At 37.9% G+C, this 23,187-nt stretch overlaps 1 protein-coding gene and 1 non-coding gene across 2 annotated transcripts; both read left to right on the top strand.

Moving 5' to 3' along the window:
• The first annotated feature begins 6,485 nt into the window (after nt 1–6,485).
• On the top strand, nt 6,486–6,568 carry trnal-cag (transfer RNA leucine (anticodon CAG)). Its single transcript has one exon. It is a non-coding gene; the product is annotated as a tRNA-Leu (tRNA).
• A 5,135-nt stretch (nt 6,569–11,703) lies between these two features.
• Nucleotides 11,704–21,791, top strand: LOC127938819 (DNA-binding protein RFX6-like). Its single transcript, XM_052535713.1, has 19 exons — nt 11,704–12,270; nt 12,431–12,584; nt 12,689–12,812; nt 13,046–13,107; nt 13,226–13,303; nt 14,027–14,054; nt 14,639–14,746; nt 14,845–14,922; nt 15,008–15,121; nt 15,783–15,832; nt 15,951–16,110; nt 16,193–16,331; nt 16,438–16,547; nt 16,626–16,743; nt 17,313–17,435; nt 17,988–18,194; nt 19,055–19,570; nt 20,541–20,750; nt 21,138–21,791. The coding sequence occupies exons 1-19, from the start codon at nt 12,075–12,077 to the stop codon at nt 21,314–21,316; spliced, it is 2,754 nt and encodes a 917-aa protein (XP_052391673.1). The 5' UTR covers nt 11,704–12,074; the 3' UTR covers nt 21,317–21,791.
• Nucleotides 21,792–23,187: the final 1,396 nt, after the last annotated feature.

Raw genomic sequence — 23,187 nt, 5'->3', positions numbered from 1 at the left:
TCCACCAGCCAATGGGACATGCGCTGCTTTGTAACTGCATGGCCCTTACTTTTATGTCCAAAGCAGACAAACAGCTGGTCAGATCCACGCCAAGGGGCTGTGCGATCCACATAAGTCTTTAAAGCTCTCACAGGGCAAAGACTTAGATCTCCTGACCCGGCCCCAGCAGGTGAAAAAGCTTCCAGAACCACTTGCTGAAAGCGAAAAGGGTTAGATGCGACCTTAGGAACATAGTTAGGCCTGGGCCGCAGCAGCACCTTCACAGAGCCTGGTGCAAATTCCATGCATGAAGGTGAAACAGAAAGAGCCTGTAAATCCCCAACTCTCTTGAGGGAGGATAAAGCCATGAGAAGAAGTGTCTTCAGTGTCAGGATTTTATCTGAGACGGTCTCCAAGGGCTCAAACGGATGCCCTGATAAACCTAACAACACAATGGATAAATCCCATGAAGGAACTCGCACAGGGCGGAAAGGCCTCAGCCGTCGCGCACCCTGTATGAAACGAGAAACTAATGGATGACGCCCCACAGAGGCACCGCCTATGTATTCGTGGTAAGCTGAAATGGCTGCCACGTAAACCTTTAAAGTGGCTGGTGTAACGCCATCCGAGAAACGCTCCTGGAGGAACTCCAGCACTGAAGCCACTGGGCAGTAAACTGGATCCACACTATGATTGCCACACCAGGCTGTAAACAGTCTCCACTTGAAAGCATATAAGCGTCTCGTAGAAGCTGCTCTAGAACTCAATATAGTCTCAGTAGTTTCAACAGAAAGACCGGGACATACTAATGCGCTCCGCTCAATGGCCACGCCCACAGTTTCCACAGATCTGGCCGCGGGTGCCAAATCAGCCCCTGTGCTTGAGACAATAAATCCTGTCTGATGGGAATCTCCCACGGAGAGCCCGCTAGCAGACTGATCAGATCCGCAAACCACGGCTGCGTGTGCCATCGCGGAGCCACCAGCAGCAGCTGTTCCACTCTGTCCCGGCGTAATCTGCATAATACCGCTGGGATCAAACGAATCGGAGGAAAAGCATACAGACTGGTCCTGGGCCAGCTGTGAGCTAACGCATCCACGCCCAGGGGCGATGGGGAGCGCAGGGAGAACCATAGCGGGCAATGCGTAGTCATGCTCGACGCGAATAAATCCACTTTCGCTTTGCCGAATATCCGCCATAAAAGATCCACCGTCTGGGGGTGTAATCGCCATTCTCCCTGTTCCAGAGCCTGTCTGGATAGCAGGTCCGCTCCGAAATTCAATCGTCCGGGGACATGAATGGCCCGGATCGAGAGAAACTTGTCCCGAGACCACAGAAGAACACACCTCGCCAGCCTGCACAGGGGGCGAGAGCGCAATCCTCCTTGATGGTTCAGATAAGACACAACCGCTGTGTTGTCTGATCTGAGCAGCACATGACGGCCGATCAGCAGATCCGCGAAATACTGGAGAGCCAGAAAAACTGCCAGTAATTCCAGTCTGTTTATATGCCAGCCGCGCTGAGCCGCTGTCCACACTCCGTGGGCTGGTCGCCCTCGACACACAGCTCCCCAACCAGTCAAAGACGCGTCCGTCGTGACAGTCTCTCGGAAAGCATAAATTCCCAATCGAACTCCTGACAGGAGAAATTCGGTTGACATCCAAGTTTTTAGCGACATCACACACCGCCGTGTCACCGAAATCGTGCGATGCGGGAGACAACGGGGTGAAATATTCCGCCTTTTTGTCCACCACTGAAAGGGGCGCATTTGAAGCAATCCCAGACGAATCACGGGGGATGCTGCTGCCATTAGACCCAAGAGCCTGAGGCACAATCTCACTGTCACTGTGCGACCCGCTCTGAAGTGCCGCACGCATGACGCAATCGACTGAGCGCGCGGGAGAGAAAGCTTCGCTGTCATCGCGCGAGAGTCCAGATCTATTCCCAGAAAAGTTATCCGTTGAGAGGGAGTTAAAACACTCTTCTTGAAATTTGTTCGTAAGCCCAGGCTGTTTAAATGATTCAGCACAAGATCTCGGTGAGAGTGTGCTTGAGTCCGCGATTGCGCTATCACCAGCCAATCGTCCAAATAATTCAACACACGAACGCCCTGGAGCCGCAACGGGGCCAGAGCTGCGTCCATGCATTTTGAGAAAGTACGGGGCGCTAAAGCCAAGCCAAAGGGAAGAACGCGGTACTGATACGCTTTGCCCTCTAAAGCGAATCTGAGGAACTTCCTGTCTCTCTTGACGATCTGAATATGGAAATACGCATCCTTCAGATCGATCGTAATAAACCAATCGCTTGGTCGGATCTGAGACAGAATAGATTTCACCGTCAACATCTTGAATTTGCTCGGTCTGAGTGCAAGATTCAGACGGCGTAAATCCAGAATGGGTCGTAACCCGCCGTCTTTTTTCGGTACCACGAAATAACGGCTGTAAAAACCTGTCTCCATCTGAGAGGGGTGTACTTCTTCTATAGCCCCTTTGCTCAGCAGAGCTGACATTTCCTGTCGCAGCACCACCATTTCCGTAGACTTTACCGTAGTGGGAAGAATTCCGCGGAAAGGAGGCGGGCCTTTCCGAAACTGAATGGTGTATCCGTGACAAATCGTGCGTAACACCCATTGAGGAATGCCGGGCAAGCGTTCCCACGCGGCCCGAAACAATATTAGTGGTTTCAAAACGTCCGCTCCCTGCAACGCCGTCATACGCGTTAAAACGACCGGACACGAAAAACCCGTGGTGTTCGTGCACCGGGGAAGCGTATGCGCCAGAGTCGTTGCGTTCCGTTGAGTATAATCCTGAAACGTGTCCACGGCAGGAATTAGGCCAACAGATGGAACATCGGGCTCTGCCGCTAGCGAAAAAGCGGCGGCTGTGCGAGCCGTCATAAACGGGCCGTTTGTGCAGGGCCCTTGAGTCGTCCCTCGAACTCCAAAAGCAGGATTGCGCAGAGTGTCTGAGGGAGCGTTTATTATTACAGCTCGATCCAATGTTGCTCGAGGCGCTGTTAGCGGCGAGACAATCAATGTTTGAGCATGGGGACTGCAATGAGAGTGTGGGATGCGCGAAAGCGGTCCGACAGCGCTCTCTAACGGAGGGCACAGTCCCTGGCAAGCAGCAAAAAGATCAGGAGCTGCTATTCGGCACCCGAGAACGAGAGGCTTTAGCCGTCGAGGTCAGGTTCAATCGCTTACGTTGACGCTGGTGCGCCGGAGGAAAAACCCTAGGGCCCCAATCCTTACGAGGAGGCGCCATGGGTGTGGGTTCCTCTCGAGAGGCTGCTCGCTGGCGGTGAGAGGAGGTTGAGCGAGAACGCGCGGGCGCTTGCCGGCGTTCGACCTCCCTGGGTCTGCGGGGAATCAGCTGGCGGAAAGCGGCTGATTGCTGTTTCGCTGCCCTGAACTTCTCCACTACTGACGTGACAGCCTCACCGAACAATCCATCCCTGGAGACAGGGGCATCCATAAGGAAAGATTTATCCTTCTCCTTAATATCGGTGAGATTAAGCCAGAGGTGGCGCTCAACCGAAATCAAACCGGCCATAGTACGGCCCACTGCACGAGCGGTATGTTTGGTAGCGCGTAGCGCCAAATCCGTAGCTCTACGCAGTTCTGTAACTGCCTCCGGTGTGATGCCCTCACCTTCATCTAATTCCTTCAATAACTCCGCTTGGTAGGCCTGAAGGACCGCCATAGAGTGGAGCGACGCAGCCGCCTGACCAGCCGCCATGTAGGATTTACCCACCAAACTAGACGTGACTCGACACGCCTTCGAAGGAAGAAGGGGGCGAGACTTCCAAGCCGCGGCCGAACTAGGCGCAAGGTGTTCGGCGAGAGTCTCTTCCACCGGGGGCATCATAGTATAGCCATGGTTCGCCATATCAGAAACGGTGGCGAAATCCGCGGCCGCGGCGTTAGTAATCCGCGCCGAAAACGGCTGTTTCCAGGACCTCGAAACCTCCTGGTGGAGGTCCGGGAAAAAAGGCAAAGGCCTCCGGGGCTGTGTAGGTGTCCGACTGGTTAGAAAACGGTCGTCCAGCTTGGAAGAAGGTTGGGCCTCGGCCTTGTCAACCTCCCAGTCTAGCCCCAATTTACCCACCGCACGAGAAACCACATCCAACAGCTCACTGTAGGAGGGGGAAACACGCCTCTCCTGTCCGCTAGGAGGAAGAGGGCTAGTGTCGGTCGCGAAGTCCTCAGACCCCGAGGCCGCGGTGGATAAAACATCGTCGTCATAGCGTCCACAACCGAAGGAGATGGCGGCGCATGCCTCCGGTGTGGGAAGTAAATCCTCATTGGAGAAGACGACGGGCTCAGTATAAGTCTTATTCTGCAGCAGGGTAGGGGAGAGCGAGCGATGTGGAGAATATTCCAGCGCTGCGCTGTCCACAAAATCCATGTCGCACGTGTCACCCCAGGCCCTCGCCTCGTGCGGTGCCTCGGCAGTCGCAGAGGTGACCTGACGGGGGTTAGACTCGAGGGCGACATTAGAGAATACTTCCACCCTGGAGCGCAGTACTCTGAGCCGCAGGCCATCACAATGGGGACAGGAAGAAAGGCCGCCAAGCGCCGCCTGTGCGTGATGTAAACCAAGACATACTACGCACCTGTCATGAGTGTCCCCCGCCGTGATGTACCTGGTACATGGCTCCTTACATTTTCGAAAACTCATCGCGTCCGCGAAGAGGAGTTAACACTGCTCGAAGAGATCGCTGGAGAACGCGAGACGATAGGGCACAGATGATTCGCTATTCCTGAAGGAATGAAATCTGAGCGAAATGGCGCGCTGCACCCAGGTATATCATGCGTGCGCATGCGCAGGGTGGTGCTATGCGCCATTTGGCCAATAGGATTGGCGGGATGGTATAGGGCTTCAGACATTCGTCACACCAGAGGTGTTCCCATACGTGGTGACGTCACCGCAGCATCGAAGTGACCTATGATAGGGAACTTTGTTTAAGGTTTCCGTGACCTCTCTCGATCTTGGCAAAAATTCTCACCATTTATTTCCAGAACATGATGCATGATGGTACACACTTGAGAGTGGTAATATTTCACATCAGCAACATAATCTGAAATGAACTGCCCCACAAAAGTTGTTTCTTATGCTCAAATAGCGTTAAAAAAAACATATTTTTCATGTTTGGTTAATGGCCGATCAGTAATGAAATCACTTTATCAATCAGCAATAGACTCTTTCCTTTCGAAGGCGGGACTATTCTGCCATATTGCATTTATCATATTTATCGCCATATTTATCAAATAATATCTGCGATCAAAAGGCAGCTGACTTGCTGTCTTAGGAGGCTATGACTTTGCAGGCAGCGTTTTTGCACAAAAGCACCTCATGAAACTGATTTCAGACAGACTTCAGTGGCAGCATAACGGTTTAATGATCTAAGAGAAAATAGAATTAGTTTTGATGATAATTAAACAAATATTTAATTATAATACTGATTTCTCACTAGAAATAACATCAAAAGTGCAAAAGATTAGTCAGAAACATACATTTACATACAAACTGACATCCCAACGCAACTTTCAGACACCATCTTTATGTTTTACATCTTAACCGTCACGGAATGCACAGGATGTAGGATATCAAAGGCAGTGAAGGATACATAACTTATGTGTTAAAGATTATGCTTAGAAAAAAAAATTATTGCATTTTATAAATCAACAAAAAGTTTAATATCTAGTGATAATTACTATTATTATTAATCTTCAATAAAAATGTTGTTTACTGTATTTATCTAATCTATTTTACGACAATTTAACATCTTCTAAGTGTATGATAGCTCTTTTTAACCTTTGTTAATATGTACCATGGGAAATTTAGACAATTGTATTTCTCTCAATGTGACGATTTACCAATCAGAATCAAATATTCAGGATCATTTTAATTGTATTTATTTATATATTTAAGTATCTTGCACAACAATCCTTAAAACTTATAAATTACAATAATTATATAAATGTCTCTTTTCAATAAGACAAACATCCAGAGGCGTCTTAAAACTACAAGGTCTGACAAGTAAGTAATTTTTTTTTTTTTTGAAGACTAGTAATAACTTTATTTAATAACTTGAATCCAGTTACATAGAAATGTAGCTTATTCTGAATTAAATACGAAAAATAAGACTGATTAGACTTGGCTTACTAATAGTTTGTCAGTCAAAATAGAGAGGCTAAATTTAAGCACCTGGCCCCAGATTAGTGTTGCTCAGTGTATGTTTGAGCCTCCATGCGCCCCCTTGTGGACGATTATTTCAACTGAAACATTTAAAACCTTGTGATATGTGCCATCCAATAATTGCCAATGAGTCATTGTTACAAAAATGCATGAGTATGTCCTGTTTAGCTAAGAATGCTGTATTCCACATAGTACAATATAACATTAATGAAGTGAGTGATATGTAGATGTAATTCAAATCACCAAGGAATGTATGGTTGTAATAGTGTAATAGCTATAAATGAGTGTAATAACCATGTAATTACAGTCAGGATGGCCGAGCGGTCTAAGGCGCTGCGTTCAGGTCGCAGTCTCCCCTGGAGGCGTGGGTTCGAATCCCACTTCTGACAAAAACCTTTTTCCAGGAGCTACTACAAAACAACTGAATATGATATTTTTATTGTGTGTTCCAACAGAACTAGAAAGAGCATTTTCAATCACAAAAAAACATCACTGTGTTACAGATCACAATCAAACAGAGCTCAAATGTCAATCCTTTCAATTACTTAATAAAGCTTTTTTGTTCAGAACTTAAAGCCATCATAGCCAACACAGCCATCAATAAACTGACTGTATATTTCATCAGTCACATGTCCATTTATAAATGCATAAGACCTGCCAAAAAGCTGTCAATCCAGTCTTTAGTTCTAAAACTAGATTGTTTAATCAAAAATAACATGATATAGAGTTTCATGATTAAATTCTTACGATTTTTAATATCTTACTGTGACTATAATGTACAATACAAATTGTACTCCATGAAACAAAATGCTCTATTTCTACAAAACACACTTTTCTAAAAAACATCACTCCTGAAACAAAAAGATGAAAATAAACAATTAATTTAATCCAATCCAAAGCTGGACTTTTCTTTAAGTGCAATGTCAAGTGTAACTGGCCAGCTTCTCTGTTCTTAAAAAAACCAGTTGGAAAATTATGTTCATCAACATACTCAATATTACAAAAAGAAAAACTAAATTTTAATACTTACAAAAACTATATCAAAAATAATTTTAATTAACTTTAATCACATAAAATTAATTGCACGGATATATTAATTGTACTGTGGCTTTGTAACAGGATAAGCCACTAATTGCAAGCAGTGTCTGAATTAAATTCCATGCCAACATCAGTACTTATATCACATGCTAAATTAAGATGGCTGTTCAACAATTCCAGTATTAGATGCATGCGTTCAGCAATTATTTTTCCAAATTTTCAACAGACGAATATGTGCATTAAGAGGACATGGATTATTAGTATTATTTTTCTTTCTTGTGATCACAATAATTTTTTTCGTAATCTCTTTATTTTCTATTTTTACTTTTTATTTTACAATTCTTTGATTTTCAACAGTGCATGGTGAGTCAACTGTTTTTTTTTACAAAGAGGGGAAATAAAATTATGCATGGATACATACTGTGCTGGATTATGTTTAACAAAGTTATGGTAATGCTCAATACAACTGCATGTGTACAGCAAATACAACAACAGAATAAAAGACAACTAAAGTAAGAAATCAGTGAAGAAATTTAGTCCTGAGCATTCTTTCAACAAAGACCAGCATGCAAATGGTAGTCCAGCACAGTCTGGTCACATTTGTTTGAATGAAAACCCAATGCAAATCCAATCTTTTATTGGCAAGGCACTGAACACACATAGAAACGTCTGCATTAAATTAACATTTGCATAATTTTTAATTGTTTTGTGATCATCACAATGCTATAGCTCTACATACTCATATAGCCCATCTGTTCAAATACAGATATCTTGCTTTAAAATAACTTATATCAGACTGCATTTGATTAATCGCTTTAATTAATTACACATTTTTTAATCAATATTTACACTGCAATACAGTCAGTTTTACTACTGAATTCTAGTAACATAAGTATAGTGTCTTTGTAGGGCTACTCAAACAGCAATGGTTTGACACAAACATCTAAAGACACTGTATAGTAAATAAATTGAGCACTCCATATACAAAGCAAAATAATAGTTAGTGCACACAAATAATTGAACTTATTAGATTTCAACAAAATAAAGTGGAATGTTGTTGCACAGAGTGGCACTTGTTAGGGGCATGCTTAAATTCATTTTTATACACCTACAACTATTTAAGAAACAGTTATATAGCATGATCCTTACCTCTCTATTCGACTCCAAGACATTTGAATCCAATCTAACCATGTAGTCGTGGTAAATGTTAAGGCAGTGAGCTCGTCTGCCACTACTTGGGGTGATGGAGGTCAAAACACTAATAAAACAGTGTAAACATACAACACATAGAAGTTAAATTGTACCAAATCTTATAGTACATTAATTATTTTAACCATTTCTGAGCTGCACGATCATGTCACATAAATAAATAAAGATGCACTAAGTAGTAAACAGCTGATGACTGCAGTTCTACCGATATAAAGTTGGTAAAGTTGGAAAGTTTTGCACTTTGCAGACGGTCCCTATCCTGCACTTTTACATAATAAGGTCTATCAGTTGCAATACCTTAAGGCACATTAAAATAGATAAAAGACATTGTGCGTTCTCTTCTACATCTGAAAACAGTTAGAACACAGCATGTTTCTTTTCATTGTGCTAAATAGTTAAAAGAACTATTGAAGATTTCCGAGGCTGAATCGCTTGTCAAATGTCAAACGTCGAACCAACTTATATCGGTTGAAGACCTTTATATGTAAATACAAAAACTCTATCGGGACATAGTTATTCACATTCCATCATTTATGAATCGTTTAATCAGAATTATCTGAATGACACCAAAAATCAACAGATTTGCGACTTCAGGTGTTGAAAAGTGTAGCTTTCTACGGCGTTTTTTTTTTCTAAAGCCACGAATACCGAGTGTATTATATGCAAACATTTTGTCTGTAGCATTCATAAATTAAGTTGTTTTTTACCTTCTCATCTGCCGAGATTCTCCGCGCGCACATCATGTTTTCGGGAGATGACGCGGCCTTGGCACGTGCCGAGCAGAACGCTACACTGCGTTTTTGGGCCAATAAGGAATCATCTGCATATTTAAAAAAAAAAAAATGTAGGTAAAACGAGGCTAGTTGTCACACAGGTAGGTTGGCTCTATAACAGTAACTTGTATAGTAGGTTTTCAATCTTTTGTCCAACTAAATGTTTGTTTTCTAAAGCAGGACCCTTTTTTTTGTTCTCCTTCTTTTTCAAGATTTAGCATATTTTTTCACACCAGCATCAGGGTTATAGTTAAATCAAAGGGAAGATTGAGATTAAATTAAGATTAAAAAAAAAATTGTTACTTAAAAAAAAAAAAAAAAAAAAACTGGAATATTTTTTTTAAGAATTGTTTTTAGCTAGTTGTCAAGGCAACTTTTCATTTAGTTTAACTAGAAGTAGGCCTAAAATGACTAAAGAAAAGTAAAATGTCAAAACAATTAGGAAATATTAGAAATACATACAGATAAAAAATCTTTGAAAATATTTGTATTTTTTTTACTAAAATTAAAGTTATCCACACACACACACACACACAGAGCGGGGTGAGTTTTTAAAGTGAGCACATGACAGTTATGGGTCCAACTTAAATATATTGTATACAGTCGCACCAAAAATTATTCAGACACCAGATATAATTTTTTATATTTTCTTAATAGTGGGTGCAGTAAGCCTACACTATAGTTAGTTATGTAAGTAAGGAGGATAGCAAAATAAAGTAAACTGTGACATATTATACCCCAAAATTCTTCATACAGTTAACTACCAGTAAAATTGACAAAAGTTGGGGAACAACAATTATTTAGATTTTGACCTGACCATGTTTTGCTTAGGTGATATCTGACATTAGCAAGATGAATTTGATGAAGAGTTCTTTTCATATTTTATTACCATTTTCTAAACTATAGCGAATAAACTGTGATAATGTGTGAAATGTTGATGGTGTCTGAATAAATTTTGGTTTGACTGTACATCTATTTCAGAATGCATCCTTGAGAATAATCACTTTTGATCTAAAACAAACTGCTTTCAATTATTTCAGTTATGGCTAGGGAGAGGGTAAGTTGAGCCACATGGAGTTATAGTGTGCCATTGATTATGTCGGAGTAAAACACTTTTTTTTTTTTTTTTTCACCTCATGTTATATCAGAGGAAGAGAGATTGAATGAAAGCGACTTGTGTGAGCCTTGTGATGCACTGGTCATCCACCCAGTGTGTTTTCCTGCCTGTGGCTCAAGATGACTGGTTTAGGCTCCAGCTCCCTGCTACGATAATAAGGACAAAGGGCTTTGGAAAATGGAATGGCTGGATGACTTCTTAAAATTTTTATTTAAAAATACAATACACAATTTTGAAGGCTTTTTTTTCAATTATTAACTGAAAAAAGAAAGAAAGTTTAAATTGAATAATAATAATGAAAAAAAAAAAACTGGACTAATAGTACTCAACATCCCACTTATAAATGTTACAGGGAAATACAGTTTCATAAAATCTTCAATGGGCTATTTTCATAAACAAGTCCTATTTAAGTTGTAAACATTTTCAGAACAAAATCATGCTAAAATGAATGAAATATAATGTAGAATAACAGTAAAATAATACTTTATAATCATAAAAAGGATGAGCCACTGGCTCATCTTACCACAGGAATTTGGCTCAAATTGCCCCCACTCCATACCATTTTAACAAACTTCCTTCAGTTTAGAACTAACATCATGCTAAAAATATAGCCTCATGTTATATCATATTATAACACATATTATAACTTCCTAAAGCACAAACAGGTGTGATATTTTTTATTGTTCAGACACAAGAAGCATAAAGAACTTTGGACATCAAAAATATTTTTTTGCTTTTTTTTTTTTTACTTAAATGTGGTTGCCAATTATTCCATGGGCACCTCTTCATCACAGGGTGAGTAAAATTGATAACTCTTAATATATTTGTGGTCACATTACCAATTTTGTTTAATGTTACAGGGGTGGCTCAACTTCCCAGTTTCCAGTGATTCACAGTTTAATTATAAGTTGCAATAATGGGGCACGTTGTCACCAAATATACACATGTTGTGGGGTGTTTTACAGTCAAACTGTTCCACAACAACTCAACACCTAAAACCTAGCATTCTTTTATTGTTCAGTATTTCTGTTTATTAGCCATTTCACAATTTAATACTTATTTGACATGGCTTTTTGAAACTCTGCCTATAATACAAGGCCGGCATCTTGGAGTCTACTCTTAGTAAAACTAGCAATAGCTAAATGTTATGAATATAGTGTTTGAATGCTTGTAAATTAAAGGCAGAGTAACACTGGGGAGGTCTGATTAGGTCTATAGCTGAGCTGCAGGTCCAGCACCAGATTTCAAAGAGATGATAACCCTATTGGTTAATCATTAAATCCCAGAATCCATTGCCAGTCTTCTGTAAATAAGATAAATGGCCTTAAGGCACTCACCTTCGTGACGCACCATTTCAGGGAGAGCAGAGCTTTAATTAAGACTGGAAGGTGTTATCTTGCCCATTCTTGGATTAATGAATTTTTACACAATTCATTTTATATTTGAACGGTTATTTTTAGAGTTTCCAATATGCTACAGGTTTATTTTGTGAGCATTTGTTTCTGAGGAAAGAGGAAAAGCAACACACATAGTTGACGGATTGTTTAAATGTTTTTCTGAGATTTATTGGGATGCTTTAGAGATGCGTATCGTTTCAGGAATGGATATATGCATCACATTGCTAAACATTAGAATGGGCTGTGTTAGTTTTGGAATGCTTTATGAATTTCGATTTTGAGGGGCATTTTTTTTTTCTATTATTTCACTTGGCTGTTTTAATTTTGAGTTCCAGTTTTTCTTTTTAATTTCTCCTTGAACATGCCAATGAAAAGAAATATAGGGAGTCCATTGAAGAACGACATGCTTCATCAACCACAAGCGTCGCAGACAAAGAGAGCTTGCAAAAACGCAGATGACCTCCATGCTTCAGTTCTTGTTGACCAAGACAATCTCGGGAAAAACATGTTTTTCAAAGCCAGGCTTGATGAGGAGGAGGATTCTGGCATTAAATCAGGTGGGGAAATCATTGTTTTCAAACTGGCTTTGATTAAAGTACTGCTATGCTTTCAGTTCGAAATTCTCAATCTGTCGCCAGTTTGTTGAGCCATTATACGTTCTGAATAGTTTTGGCACATGTTACGGTTTGAAAGCTATGTGTGTTATTCATTTGGCAGAAGCTGATGAAAGTAATGGAAGCATTTCTTCTGAAGAGGACCTGGGCCACGTGGAATATTCGAAGACGTTCTCTGTGAAACAAACTGTGCCAAAAAAAAGCATCAGTCAGATCATCAAGGACAAGAAGAAACAGACTCAACTCACTCTACAATGGTATTCTCTCATCATTTCATCTTTAATGAAGCTTGCCATTTAAATAATGTACAGAAAGTGGAAGCAAAGAGTGATACTACATTTGGGTTTTGTTGTTGTATTAGGCTTGAGGAAAATTACATCGTTTGCGAAGGTGTCTGTCTGCCACGGTGCATCCTCTACGCTCATTATTTAGACTTTTGTCGGAAAGAGAAATTAGATCCTGCTTGTGCTGCCACTTTTGGGAAGGTAAGAGGAGTTTTTATATCTTCAGTTATATGCCAAACAGTTATTGGAAACATTCTCAGTGCTGTATTATAACTTCTAAAATTGAATCCTATTCTACCGAAACCTATTGCATTTAAGGTGTATTTTAGCTGCTCTTTAGAAAGCTATCAGACATTATCCGCTATTGATTTTGTATTTACAGTTCATAGATAGCGATCATACGATATATTAGAGCTCTATTCTTGTCATTTCAGACCATAAGGCAGAAATTTCCTCTTTTAACAACACGGAGGCTTGGAACCAGAGGCCATTCGAAGTATGAGAGAGCCAGATGGCCTGCTTTCTGGCTGAAAATATTTTTTATTACTATTTAATTTACTATTTAAATGGCTATGTCTAAAGCTCTCCATGTTTGGCTTCTGAATGTTTTTCAGGTATCATTATTATGGTATTGGAATCAAGGAGAGCAGTGCGTATTATCACTCTGTGTACCTTGGAAAAGGTTTGACACGGTTAGTTTTGACCTTCGTCCCTTCAATTCAGCATACAATCGAAAGTCCTTGGATGTTTTGAATAAACTGTAATAGGGCTGCACAATTAATCAAATTTCGAATCGCGATTACAATTATGGATGCAACAGTTTACGTAATCGTTCAATTAAAGCGTCAATTAATCGTTCAATGTCCTCTTATGTTTTTCTTCATGCTTAAGATGCATTTTTTTTCTTTCTACATATATAAGGATTTTTCCCATTATTTTAGTTTTAGTTTAACATTAATATGAAACCATTCTATAATATGAAAACATTATAATATGAAGCTATTCATCAAAAAATATTGTATGTATAAGGTTTGCACATTTTACTTTTTTATAATTTAAACAAGAAACCAATCCGATGTATAGTTGACATTTGAGGCTTAATAAAAAAGCACTAAATGTGTTATGAGTGTTTTCAGCTAGTTTTTTTTCATATATAATATGGCATGCAGTTGCATCAAACAAAGGTTTAAACATCATTCAGTGTAAATTGTGATAATTGTAATTAATAATAGCGATTACAATTTCAAGGGAATAATCGACAATTATGATTTTTGTCATAATTGTGCACCCCTAACTAATGCAAATGATTTTTCAATGGCCACACTGAGACACATTATATTTATTGATGTTTATTTTCATAATTAATTTACATTCGTTTTATCATATTAGTAATGTCTCTTATGTGTTTTGCACAGATTCTCTGGAAGCAAGCTAAAAAATGAGGTTTGCAGTTTTACTATATATATACTTTTTATAAATCAATCATGATTTTTTATATGAAATAGGAATGCTGCACTTCAATTTCAAAATCTCAACATTCTCAGGAAATTGATATATACTGTTCAAAAGTTTGGGGTTGGTATTTTTTTTTTTCTGTAAGAGCTCTCTAATGCTCACCAAGGCTGCATTTTCTTTATCAAAAATACAGAAAAAATGCTAAATATTATTGCAATTTTAAATAACTAATATTTTCTATTATAAAATATTTTCAAATGTAATTTGTTTGTTCCTTTGATTTCAAAGCTGAGTTTTCAGCAGCCATTACTCCAGTCTTCAGGGTCACATGATCACATGGTGCTATTATTATAATCAATTATATATCAATTCAATGTATCCTTGCTGAATAAAAGTATTGACTGAATAAAAGTGACCCTAAACTTTTGACCCTTTACTATTAAATGGTGGAATACTCATGCATTCTTGCATATTATGAAAGTTTTATATAAATTGCATATGTATATATTTTAAAAATATTGTCATGTTTTGCTATCTACAACAGCAGAATAATATTACTTTAATATTCGCAGGGGGGATTCACCAGGAAATACTCCCTTAGTTCTAAAACAGGAACTCTTTTACCCGAATTCCCAAGTGCACAGCATTTAGTGCTTCAGGAGTCTGTGTCAAAAGAAAAGGTCAGTTGATTTCTATTGAGACCCAATCCAAAATGATGTTTATATGAACTACTCCTAATTTACTTACCTTAGGTTCTGCTGTTGTTTTAATTTGTTAGGTCGACACATTGATTATGATGTACAAGACTCACTGTCAGTGCATTCTGGACAATGCCATTAATGTCAACTTTGAGGAGGTGCTATTTTAAGCTCTTGAAGTGTTTGTTATCATGACATCTAGATTCTAGACAAATACACGGTAATCAATCCCATTTGTTCCAGATCCAGAACTTTCTGCTTCACTTCTGGCAAGGAATGCCTGAACATCTCCTGCCACTGATAGAGAATCCAGTTATCGTGGACATCTTCTGTGTGTGTGACTCTATACTCTACAAAGTGAGTGTCTGTGAACAATATCAGGCATTGCTGTTTAAGGTTTTGGGTTCCATTAAAAATGGATTTTTTTTTTTACCAGGATTCTTCGATGAATAAATAGTTTAAAAGAACAGCATTTATTTGATTGCATTTACTTTTGTAAAATTAAGAATGTTTTTGCTGTCAATTTTGGTCACTTTAATGTGTCCTTGCTGAAAAAACAAGAACAACAAAACAAAATAATAAAAGAATCTTACAGACCTTAAATTTTTTTAATAGTAATGCATGTCTCAGTAGTTGATTTTTATTAAAACACATTTAGTAATGCAGTAAAAAGCATTTCTGATGCACTTTCTACAATAACTTTCAGATTTTATTATGCTGCTTTTCAAGTGCCAGTTATGTGCACATTTTATTATTGTACCCTTGAACTATTGTACATAGACTTTAAATATTAAAATAAAAAATCAATCACAGAAATATTATGTTTATTAATTATATACAAAGAGTGAAATAACCTATTATAGTTTCAATATTCATCTTTATTCAAATGTTTTCTATATACTTTTTTTTACATGAAGTAGACTAATATTTATGATGTCATTTATTTTTTATTGTTTTATTTTTTTTACAATAGTATGTCATAGCTGTACTGACAAACTGGCTGAACTGTTTTTCACAGGTTCTGACTGATGTTCTCATCCCTGCTACAATGCAGGACATGCCAGAAAGGTTTGTCTGTTAAACTGCTGCATTTGTTATAATTGTTTTTTTTAAGCCATTGACTCAAAAAGATGTTGAATGTGATGTTGTCAAGTGTTTTTGAGTGAGTTTAGGGAAATATCTCCAGTCTTTTGGCAGATATTCGAAGTTTTGCCAAGCACTGGGAACACTGGATGGTGTCTTCCTTGGAGAATCTTCCGGAAATCCTCTCTGAAAAGAAACTGCCAATAGCGCGACGATTTGTGTCCTCCTTAAAGAGACAGACCTCCTTTTTACATCTTGCACAGGTAGATATGTTGACAATAAACATGAATAAATCTTGCTTTTGCAAATTTTTTTAATAAAAGTAATGCATTTACATCCTTTCAGATTGCAAGACCTGCACTTTTTGACCAGAATGTAGTGACTTCTATGGTGAATGATATCGATAAAGTGGATCTTAACAGTATTGGTTCTCAAGCACTCCTTTCGATTACAAGTGACCAAGATTCAGACTTCTACTCTGAATGTGAGTTACTGTTGGCTTGGTAGTCAATTTTTTTTTGTTGATATTTTTTTAATCTCATATGTTGAGCCTCAACCTATATTCATGATTTCTTCATCTTATCTCCTAGATGACTCCATTTCAGTGTTTCAAGAGTTGAAAGACCTCCTGAGGAAAAATGCCACAGTGGAGTCTTTCATTGAATGGCTTGACTCGCTGGTCGAGCAGAAAGTTATTAAGGTTAATCGCATTTCAAGCTCTTAGTATTCCGGCTAGCCATGACTTGTAATATTAAATTGCATATTATCTGTCTTCTAGCCCAGCAAACAAAATGGTCGGCCAGTGAAAAAGCGAGCTCAAGATTTCCTTCTGAAGTGGAGTTTTTTTGGAGCACGAGTGATGCACAATCTCACCCTAAACAATGCTGCTAGCTTTGGTAAACCTTTAGCATGCATTCATACAAACTGCAGTCAGTGATTCGGCTGCTTTCAATTTCTCTGCGTATAATCGGAGCGTAATAGCATAGTTAAATCTGCACTATTCGTTCAGGCTCTTTAGCTGGGGATCTACTGCAGAGAATGAGCCATAAAAGCCTGAACAAACAAAGCTTTATCTTGTGTCGCGCGTGTGTGCCCTGATTAGGGAGCGACCTTTCTTAGTGCTTCTAACATTTGATGACCCTACAGGTGTTCACAAAGCTAAACAGTTTCACCCGGAAGGCCACACATCTGACCTCAGCAAAAGTTTAGTGAAACCCATGGGAAAGTCAGGTTGTGCTCATTGCATTGTGGGATATATATATAATCAGTCATGTACCATTCACTGCAAAAATAGTACAAGCAGTGTGTTATTCTGAACAAAGCCAGAGTTTGTGTGCAGCTGAGTGAAGCTACTTTAATAGAGGTCAGATAGCTTTGATTATAATGGTTATTAAGATTTAGGAAGTGATTTTTGCAACATTTAGGCCTACTTAAACAATTAAACCTAGTTTAATGTTACTGACAGGCTCGTTCCATCTCATTCGGATGCTTTTGGATGAGTACATCCTGCTAGCCATTGAAACACAATTCAACAACGACAAAGAGCAAGACCTTCAGAATCTACTGGAGAAATACATGAGGAGTGCAGGTACCTTAATCATTTAATTTATTGGCATATTAGTAGGCCTTTTATTCGTTTATTTTACTGTACACTGCTGTTAAAAAAAGTTAGATTTGTTGATGTTTTTGAAACAAAAAGGCTGCATTTATTTGAACAGAAATACTGTGAAAGCATAAAGATTTATTACAATTTAAAATAACTGTTTTCTATTGTAATATGTTTTAAAATGTCTTTTATTTCTGTGACAGAAAAGCTGAATTTTCAGCATCTTTACTCCAGTCTTCAGCATCACATGATCCTTCAGAAATCATTCTAATAAGCTCATTTGGAGTTCAAGAAACATTTATTATTATCAATGTTGAAAACAGTTGTGCGGCTTAGAACAGAAAATATTTTGTAACATTATAAATGTTTTTACTATCACTTTTGGTCAGTTTATTACATCCTAGATGAATAAATGTATAAATTTCTTAAATAACAAAATACACATTTCTAAATGACCCCTAACATTTCAATTGTAGTGTAGTGTATATGCAAATTTCTTTAACCTAAATGACTGTGATCTTTTCATTTTGACAGATGCTAGTAAGGCTACATTCACTGCCTCCCCAAGTTCCTGTTTCTTGGCCAATCGGAATAAATCCGGTGTGGCGTCCAGTGATTCAACTGTCAAGGATGAGAACCCACCAGATCATGACTTCCTGTCGCTCACAGCTGCACAGCAGGGGCTCGGGGCCAGTACTGTTGTGTACCATAGTACCGATCCCGACAACTTTACTATATCTGGTACTTGAAAACAGCAGCTAACATCAATTTGACACATATTCATGATAAATGTAGTATTATATATATTCTTCGGAAACCTCGAGAAGTAAGTTTACTATACATTTTCTCCATAAGAATATCAAGCAACTCTTCAGATTTAAGATGAATCTTTGATGAAAAGATGAGAAGATGAATTGATTTGAAACCAAAGACTAGGGTTTTTTAAACATTAATAAATCTATAAATTATTTTAAAATTGAATTATGTTTTCTACATCATTGCTTTACAATGTCAAAGCTCATATATAGAAGCAAATTTACCATATAAAAAATTTTCACTCAGAAATTGCTAGTTAATTCCACAAATAATAATAAAGAAATGGCAACACGTTGAATTAAAAATTACATTTTGAAGTATAAAGACTGGAATATTATACTTCAGTAAATATACTTAAGTAATCTTTGTTTTATTTATGCATTCCTTCTCCACAATTATGCTGTTATAGTATTTTAATGTTAATAAATTAATATTTAATATTAATAAAATAGTATTCGCATTTCAATATTTATAAAGTAAATATTTTTCTTAGGTTATAAAGCAATTCAAAATTTCTATATTTCAGTTTTAATATAGTAACAGCATCATTTTGGAGGGAAAATGCATAAATCTTTTAAGACAAACCTGAATATACTGTAAAAAATATTTTTCAATGTTCTAAATGAGACAAGAAAATACTATTTCAGTCTTTCTGCTTCTAAATTTCTCATTTAATTCAATGTTTTGCTGTTTCTTTGTAATTTATTGTGAAATTGAATAGCAATTTACAAGTAAAAATATTTTACATAATAATTTATATTAACATAATTACTAATATTTTGAAGGTCAAATGGATTACTCGCTGAACAGCGCCCCCCTGATGACCCCTCCGATCTCTCCTGCCATGATCAACCGTAGCAGTGTGATCAACCAGGGCCCGATGGCTGTGAGGACACAGAGCAGCTGCCCCATCCAGCCTCAGGTGTCCTGCCAGGCCTTCTCTGACACCATGTACCAGAGTCTGCACAATACCAGTTCTGGCTCGTACCCCAGCTCCTCTTACTACCAGCCTGTGTTCAGAGCTCAGACTCACACTCCAACATCAGCCTATCAGGCTCGTGCTGAAACCGGCCGCTACACACCCTTCTCTGGACACCAGCTGACCAAAGACTGCTTCAGCAGCAGCTGCACCGTGTCTCCCTACAGCTCGAGGGATGCAGTGACTGGATACGCAGCCTCAGGTGACCCTGTGATGGATACTGAGGGCGTACAGCTGCTGGACTCCACAGGGTACAGCTTTGGAGGAAGTGCTGCCAGTGGAGATGGATGTTCAGGTCCAGTTTGCAGCTCTGGGCACAATGGTGAGAAAAGCTGAATTATTTTTGTCTAATGAACAAATGTATATAAAAAATATACACAGCTGTTTGGAGTCAGTAAGCTTTTTTTTTTTAAGAAATTAATATTTTTATTCAGCATGAATGCATTAAATTAATCAAAAGTGACAGTAAAGACATTTATAATGTTAAATGTCTTATGTCGTATTAATGTAAAAAAAAAAAATTAACCTGCTATTCATCAAAAAATTGTGTATGTATAAGGTTTGCCCAAATATATTAAGCAGCACAACTGTTTGCAACATTGATAATAATAAGAAATGTTTATTGAGCAGCAAATCAGAATATTAGAATGATTTCTGAAGGATCATGAGACACTGAGGATTGGAGCAATGGTGCTGAAAATGCAGCTTTGCATCACAGGAATAAATTACATTTTAAAATATATTTGAATAGAATATATAAAAATACTGTAATAAATACAGTATTACTGTTCTACCTTTAAAATAATTATAATTATATATCTTTAATAATATATTTTAAATAATTAAATTAAAAATAAAACAATGAAAGGAAATGAGGATATGCCTGTTGGAAATTGTCCAAGTATTAAGCGTGCACAATGAGCTTTGGTGCTTATGCGGGGAAAGCAAGTTTGAGTCCAGCTCATGTCACATTTCTATTCTTCCCTATTCTATCATTTTTTTGTCCTTTCTTCACTGTTCCTATTAAAAAGGTAGCAAAATTGGCAAAAAGGAATTGCATACATGAATAAGGAAAACTATCAAAAAAAATATATTTAAATAAAAAAGCGATTTACCTTATGTTTATTCCACATAGATTTATCTGGAACACATTTGCAACTCCCAAAAACTGACCTCAAAGGACGAGATTTATCCTGTATTTTAATTATGTTAATATGCTGCTCATTAAGGTAAATATGGCTGTTTTCAGATGCTCCTTTTGAAACATTGATCTTGGGCTTTCTCCTGGTCAGGATATTACAGCAGCAGCGGGTATGTGGACGCTCAGAGGATGGGCACGTTTATCGATCAGCATGTGTCAGTTATCAGCAGCGTGAGCAGCATTCGCTCTGTTTCGGCCTATGCTGAAGTGCACGACCCTCTCAACATCCTAGATGACACCAACAGGAAGACAACAAGACCCTACTACACTGAACTGTCTGCAATGGGTGCACACACAGCAGGTGAGCACAGAAATCCTGCTAAGGGAGACCGGGGCTAGTTGTCATATGTTTTTTATATATATATATGTCATTGTATTTACATTATCAAAGTAAGAAGAAAGAAGTCTCTTATGCTCCCCAAGGCTTTATTTATTTATTTATTTTAAATACAGTAAAAACTGTAATATTGTGAAACATTATTGCAATTTAAAATAACAGTTTTCTATTTTAATATATTTTTAAAATGTGATATATTTATGTGATCAAAGCTGAATTTGCTTATACATAGTGTGACAACTAGACCCAGCCTCCCTCATATATTTAACAAGGCCTTTACATGGCTATTTATTGCCCATTTTTACCTAAAATATCTTCCATTACGGTCTTATTTTATCGTAATTTTTTCAGGATCCAGCATCGCTCATTCCTGCTCCATCTCGACACCCTGCATGTATGGAGGTCCTGCTTCTTATCACTCCCAGAATGCACTGCTGCCTCTCCAGGGGACCACAGAGATTAGAGAACTAGTGTCATCTTTGCCCCCCATTAACACTGTGTTCATGGGGTCAACTGGTGGGCTGTCCTGACTGAAACCTTATCTGTAATTCAACATCTCTGCTGTACTCACAGAAGGTGAGATGCGTTTTTAGCTCATTTGTATATCTTATAGTACATTTTTCTTTGTCAAATGCATTGGAGACAGGCTAACTGATTCATTGTATTGTTTTTTTTTTGTGCTTATGCCAGGTAATGGCACAATCATATATTTTATTTAAGATGTTGTAGTATTTCATATATTACCATTTCATCATTGTTCTTAATTTGGCATTCTTGTATATACTAATAAAATATATATGTTAATTTTCAAAAGAGGTCAAAAGTTTCTTTGATAAATTATAAACAAAAAAACATCTACACTGTGAACATCTTATATTGTTTTGTAAATGTTTCCACCAAAAGAGTCAAAAGAGGATCAGCCTTCGATTACAAATGATACTGTAGCTTTCTTAGAAAAAGCTTTAAGCCATAAAAGACGTTACTAACGCAGACATTAAAAATAGATGAGCATGAAAGTAGCAGAAGGGCATTAATAAAGCAGATCTTCAAATCAGATGCAATGAAGGCCTGTTCATACCATGCAGTATTATAGTTTTATTTATATACTGTTAGCGTGTTTATTCATATTTTCACTTAGCTTAATTTTACATTTACATTTACAGTTTTCATTTTAATTTTATTTCATTTTTTATAAATTCTGCGTGTGATTCTGTCATTTTATTAATTGTTTTTTTATATTCTTATTTGTCTAATTTATTTCTTTTTAATTTTTGCTAAAGTTTTACTTCCTTTTTTTGTTTTGAGTTTATAATTTTAGTGCTTCGACATAACCTTAGTTTCATTTTTAATTTTCATTTCATTTCTGTTTTATGTATTGATGTAAGATGTTCATACATTGTGACTCTTGGAGTGGTTTATTCATCCCTGGGTTCTTTAAATCCCGCTTTGTTAGTCTTTGACCAGATGGATGCTAATAAATCCATAATCAGATCAGCTGAAATCATATAATTGCATTATAATATATTTGTATGTATGGTGCTGGTGCAAACTCACACAGCTCAGAAGAGGATTTCAGCATTTGTGTATGAGTAAAGACATGATGATAAATGATAAGACCGGCCACATTGTACTGGCCTTTATCTCTTTAAAGGGAAAATCCATTTCGGGCCTTGGACAGGAACAGATGGCTTGAAATGTAATGATTACAAAATCCTGACGTTAAAATAGTTTAATTACAAAGTCAATAATGCCTCTAACAATTGCCTGGGCTTTAGTGTAAAAACAACAGAAGGCACAACGCAAACTTTGGGACAATGTTTAACCAGAACTTTGCATTAGGCAGGAAGACCCATATGCAGCTCTGGCAGAACAAAGATCAACAGATCCTGTGTAATTATGACTCTGTGTGTGTGTGTGAGAGAGAGAGGGTAAGCGAGAGAGATGTGTTTAGTGCAGTAATATGTGCTTAACTGACTATTCTCACAATCATATTTACCTCTTACACATTTATAATCATTGGCACTCTTCTTACAACAGCTTTCAAATCTTAATTCACATCAGTATGTTTCTTTCTTAGCATATCACTACAGCATGAATATAGCCATCATCCATTGCACGGACCATTTAAGGTTATTAAAAGATATTTCTTATGCTCACTTGCTTTTATTAATGAAAAATACACTAAAAACAGTACATTTTCAAATAACTGTTCAATTAATGTTTTTAATGTAATATATTCCTGTGATGCAAAGCTGAGTTTTACTCCAGCATCATTACTCCAGTCTCCAGTGTCACATGATCTTTCAGAAATCATTCTAATTTGCTGATTTGCTGCTATGCAGACTGCATTCAGTTAACACATTATCACCAGGATCAACTCTGCAGTAGAAGTGTTTCCTCA

Source organism: Carassius gibelio, chromosome A20 (assembly GCF_023724105.1).
Source record: "Carassius gibelio isolate Cgi1373 ecotype wild population from Czech Republic chromosome A20, carGib1.2-hapl.c, whole genome shotgun sequence".
NCBI classification, from domain to species: Eukaryota; Metazoa; Chordata; class Actinopteri; order Cypriniformes; family Cyprinidae; genus Carassius; species Carassius gibelio.
The sequence above is the reverse complement of the archived record's forward strand: the minus strand, read 5'-3'. Positions and strand labels throughout refer to the sequence as shown.

What these genes read in the sequence shown, in the direction of transcription:
- LOC127938819 (XM_052535713.1), top strand. Translation starts at nt 12,075, where the DNA reads ATGCCAATGAAAAGAAATATAGGGAGTCCATTGAAGAACGACATGCTT. An exon ending in GGAACCAGAGGCCATTCGAA is followed by an intron (nt 13,108 to 13,225) that starts GTATGAGAGAGC and finishes AATGTTTTTCAG; the next exon opens with GTATCATTATTATGGTATTG. An exon ending in TCGAGCAGAAAGTTATTAAG is followed by an intron (nt 16,548 to 16,625) that starts GTTAATCGCATT and finishes TCTGTCTTCTAG; the next exon opens with CCCAGCAAACAAAATGGTCG.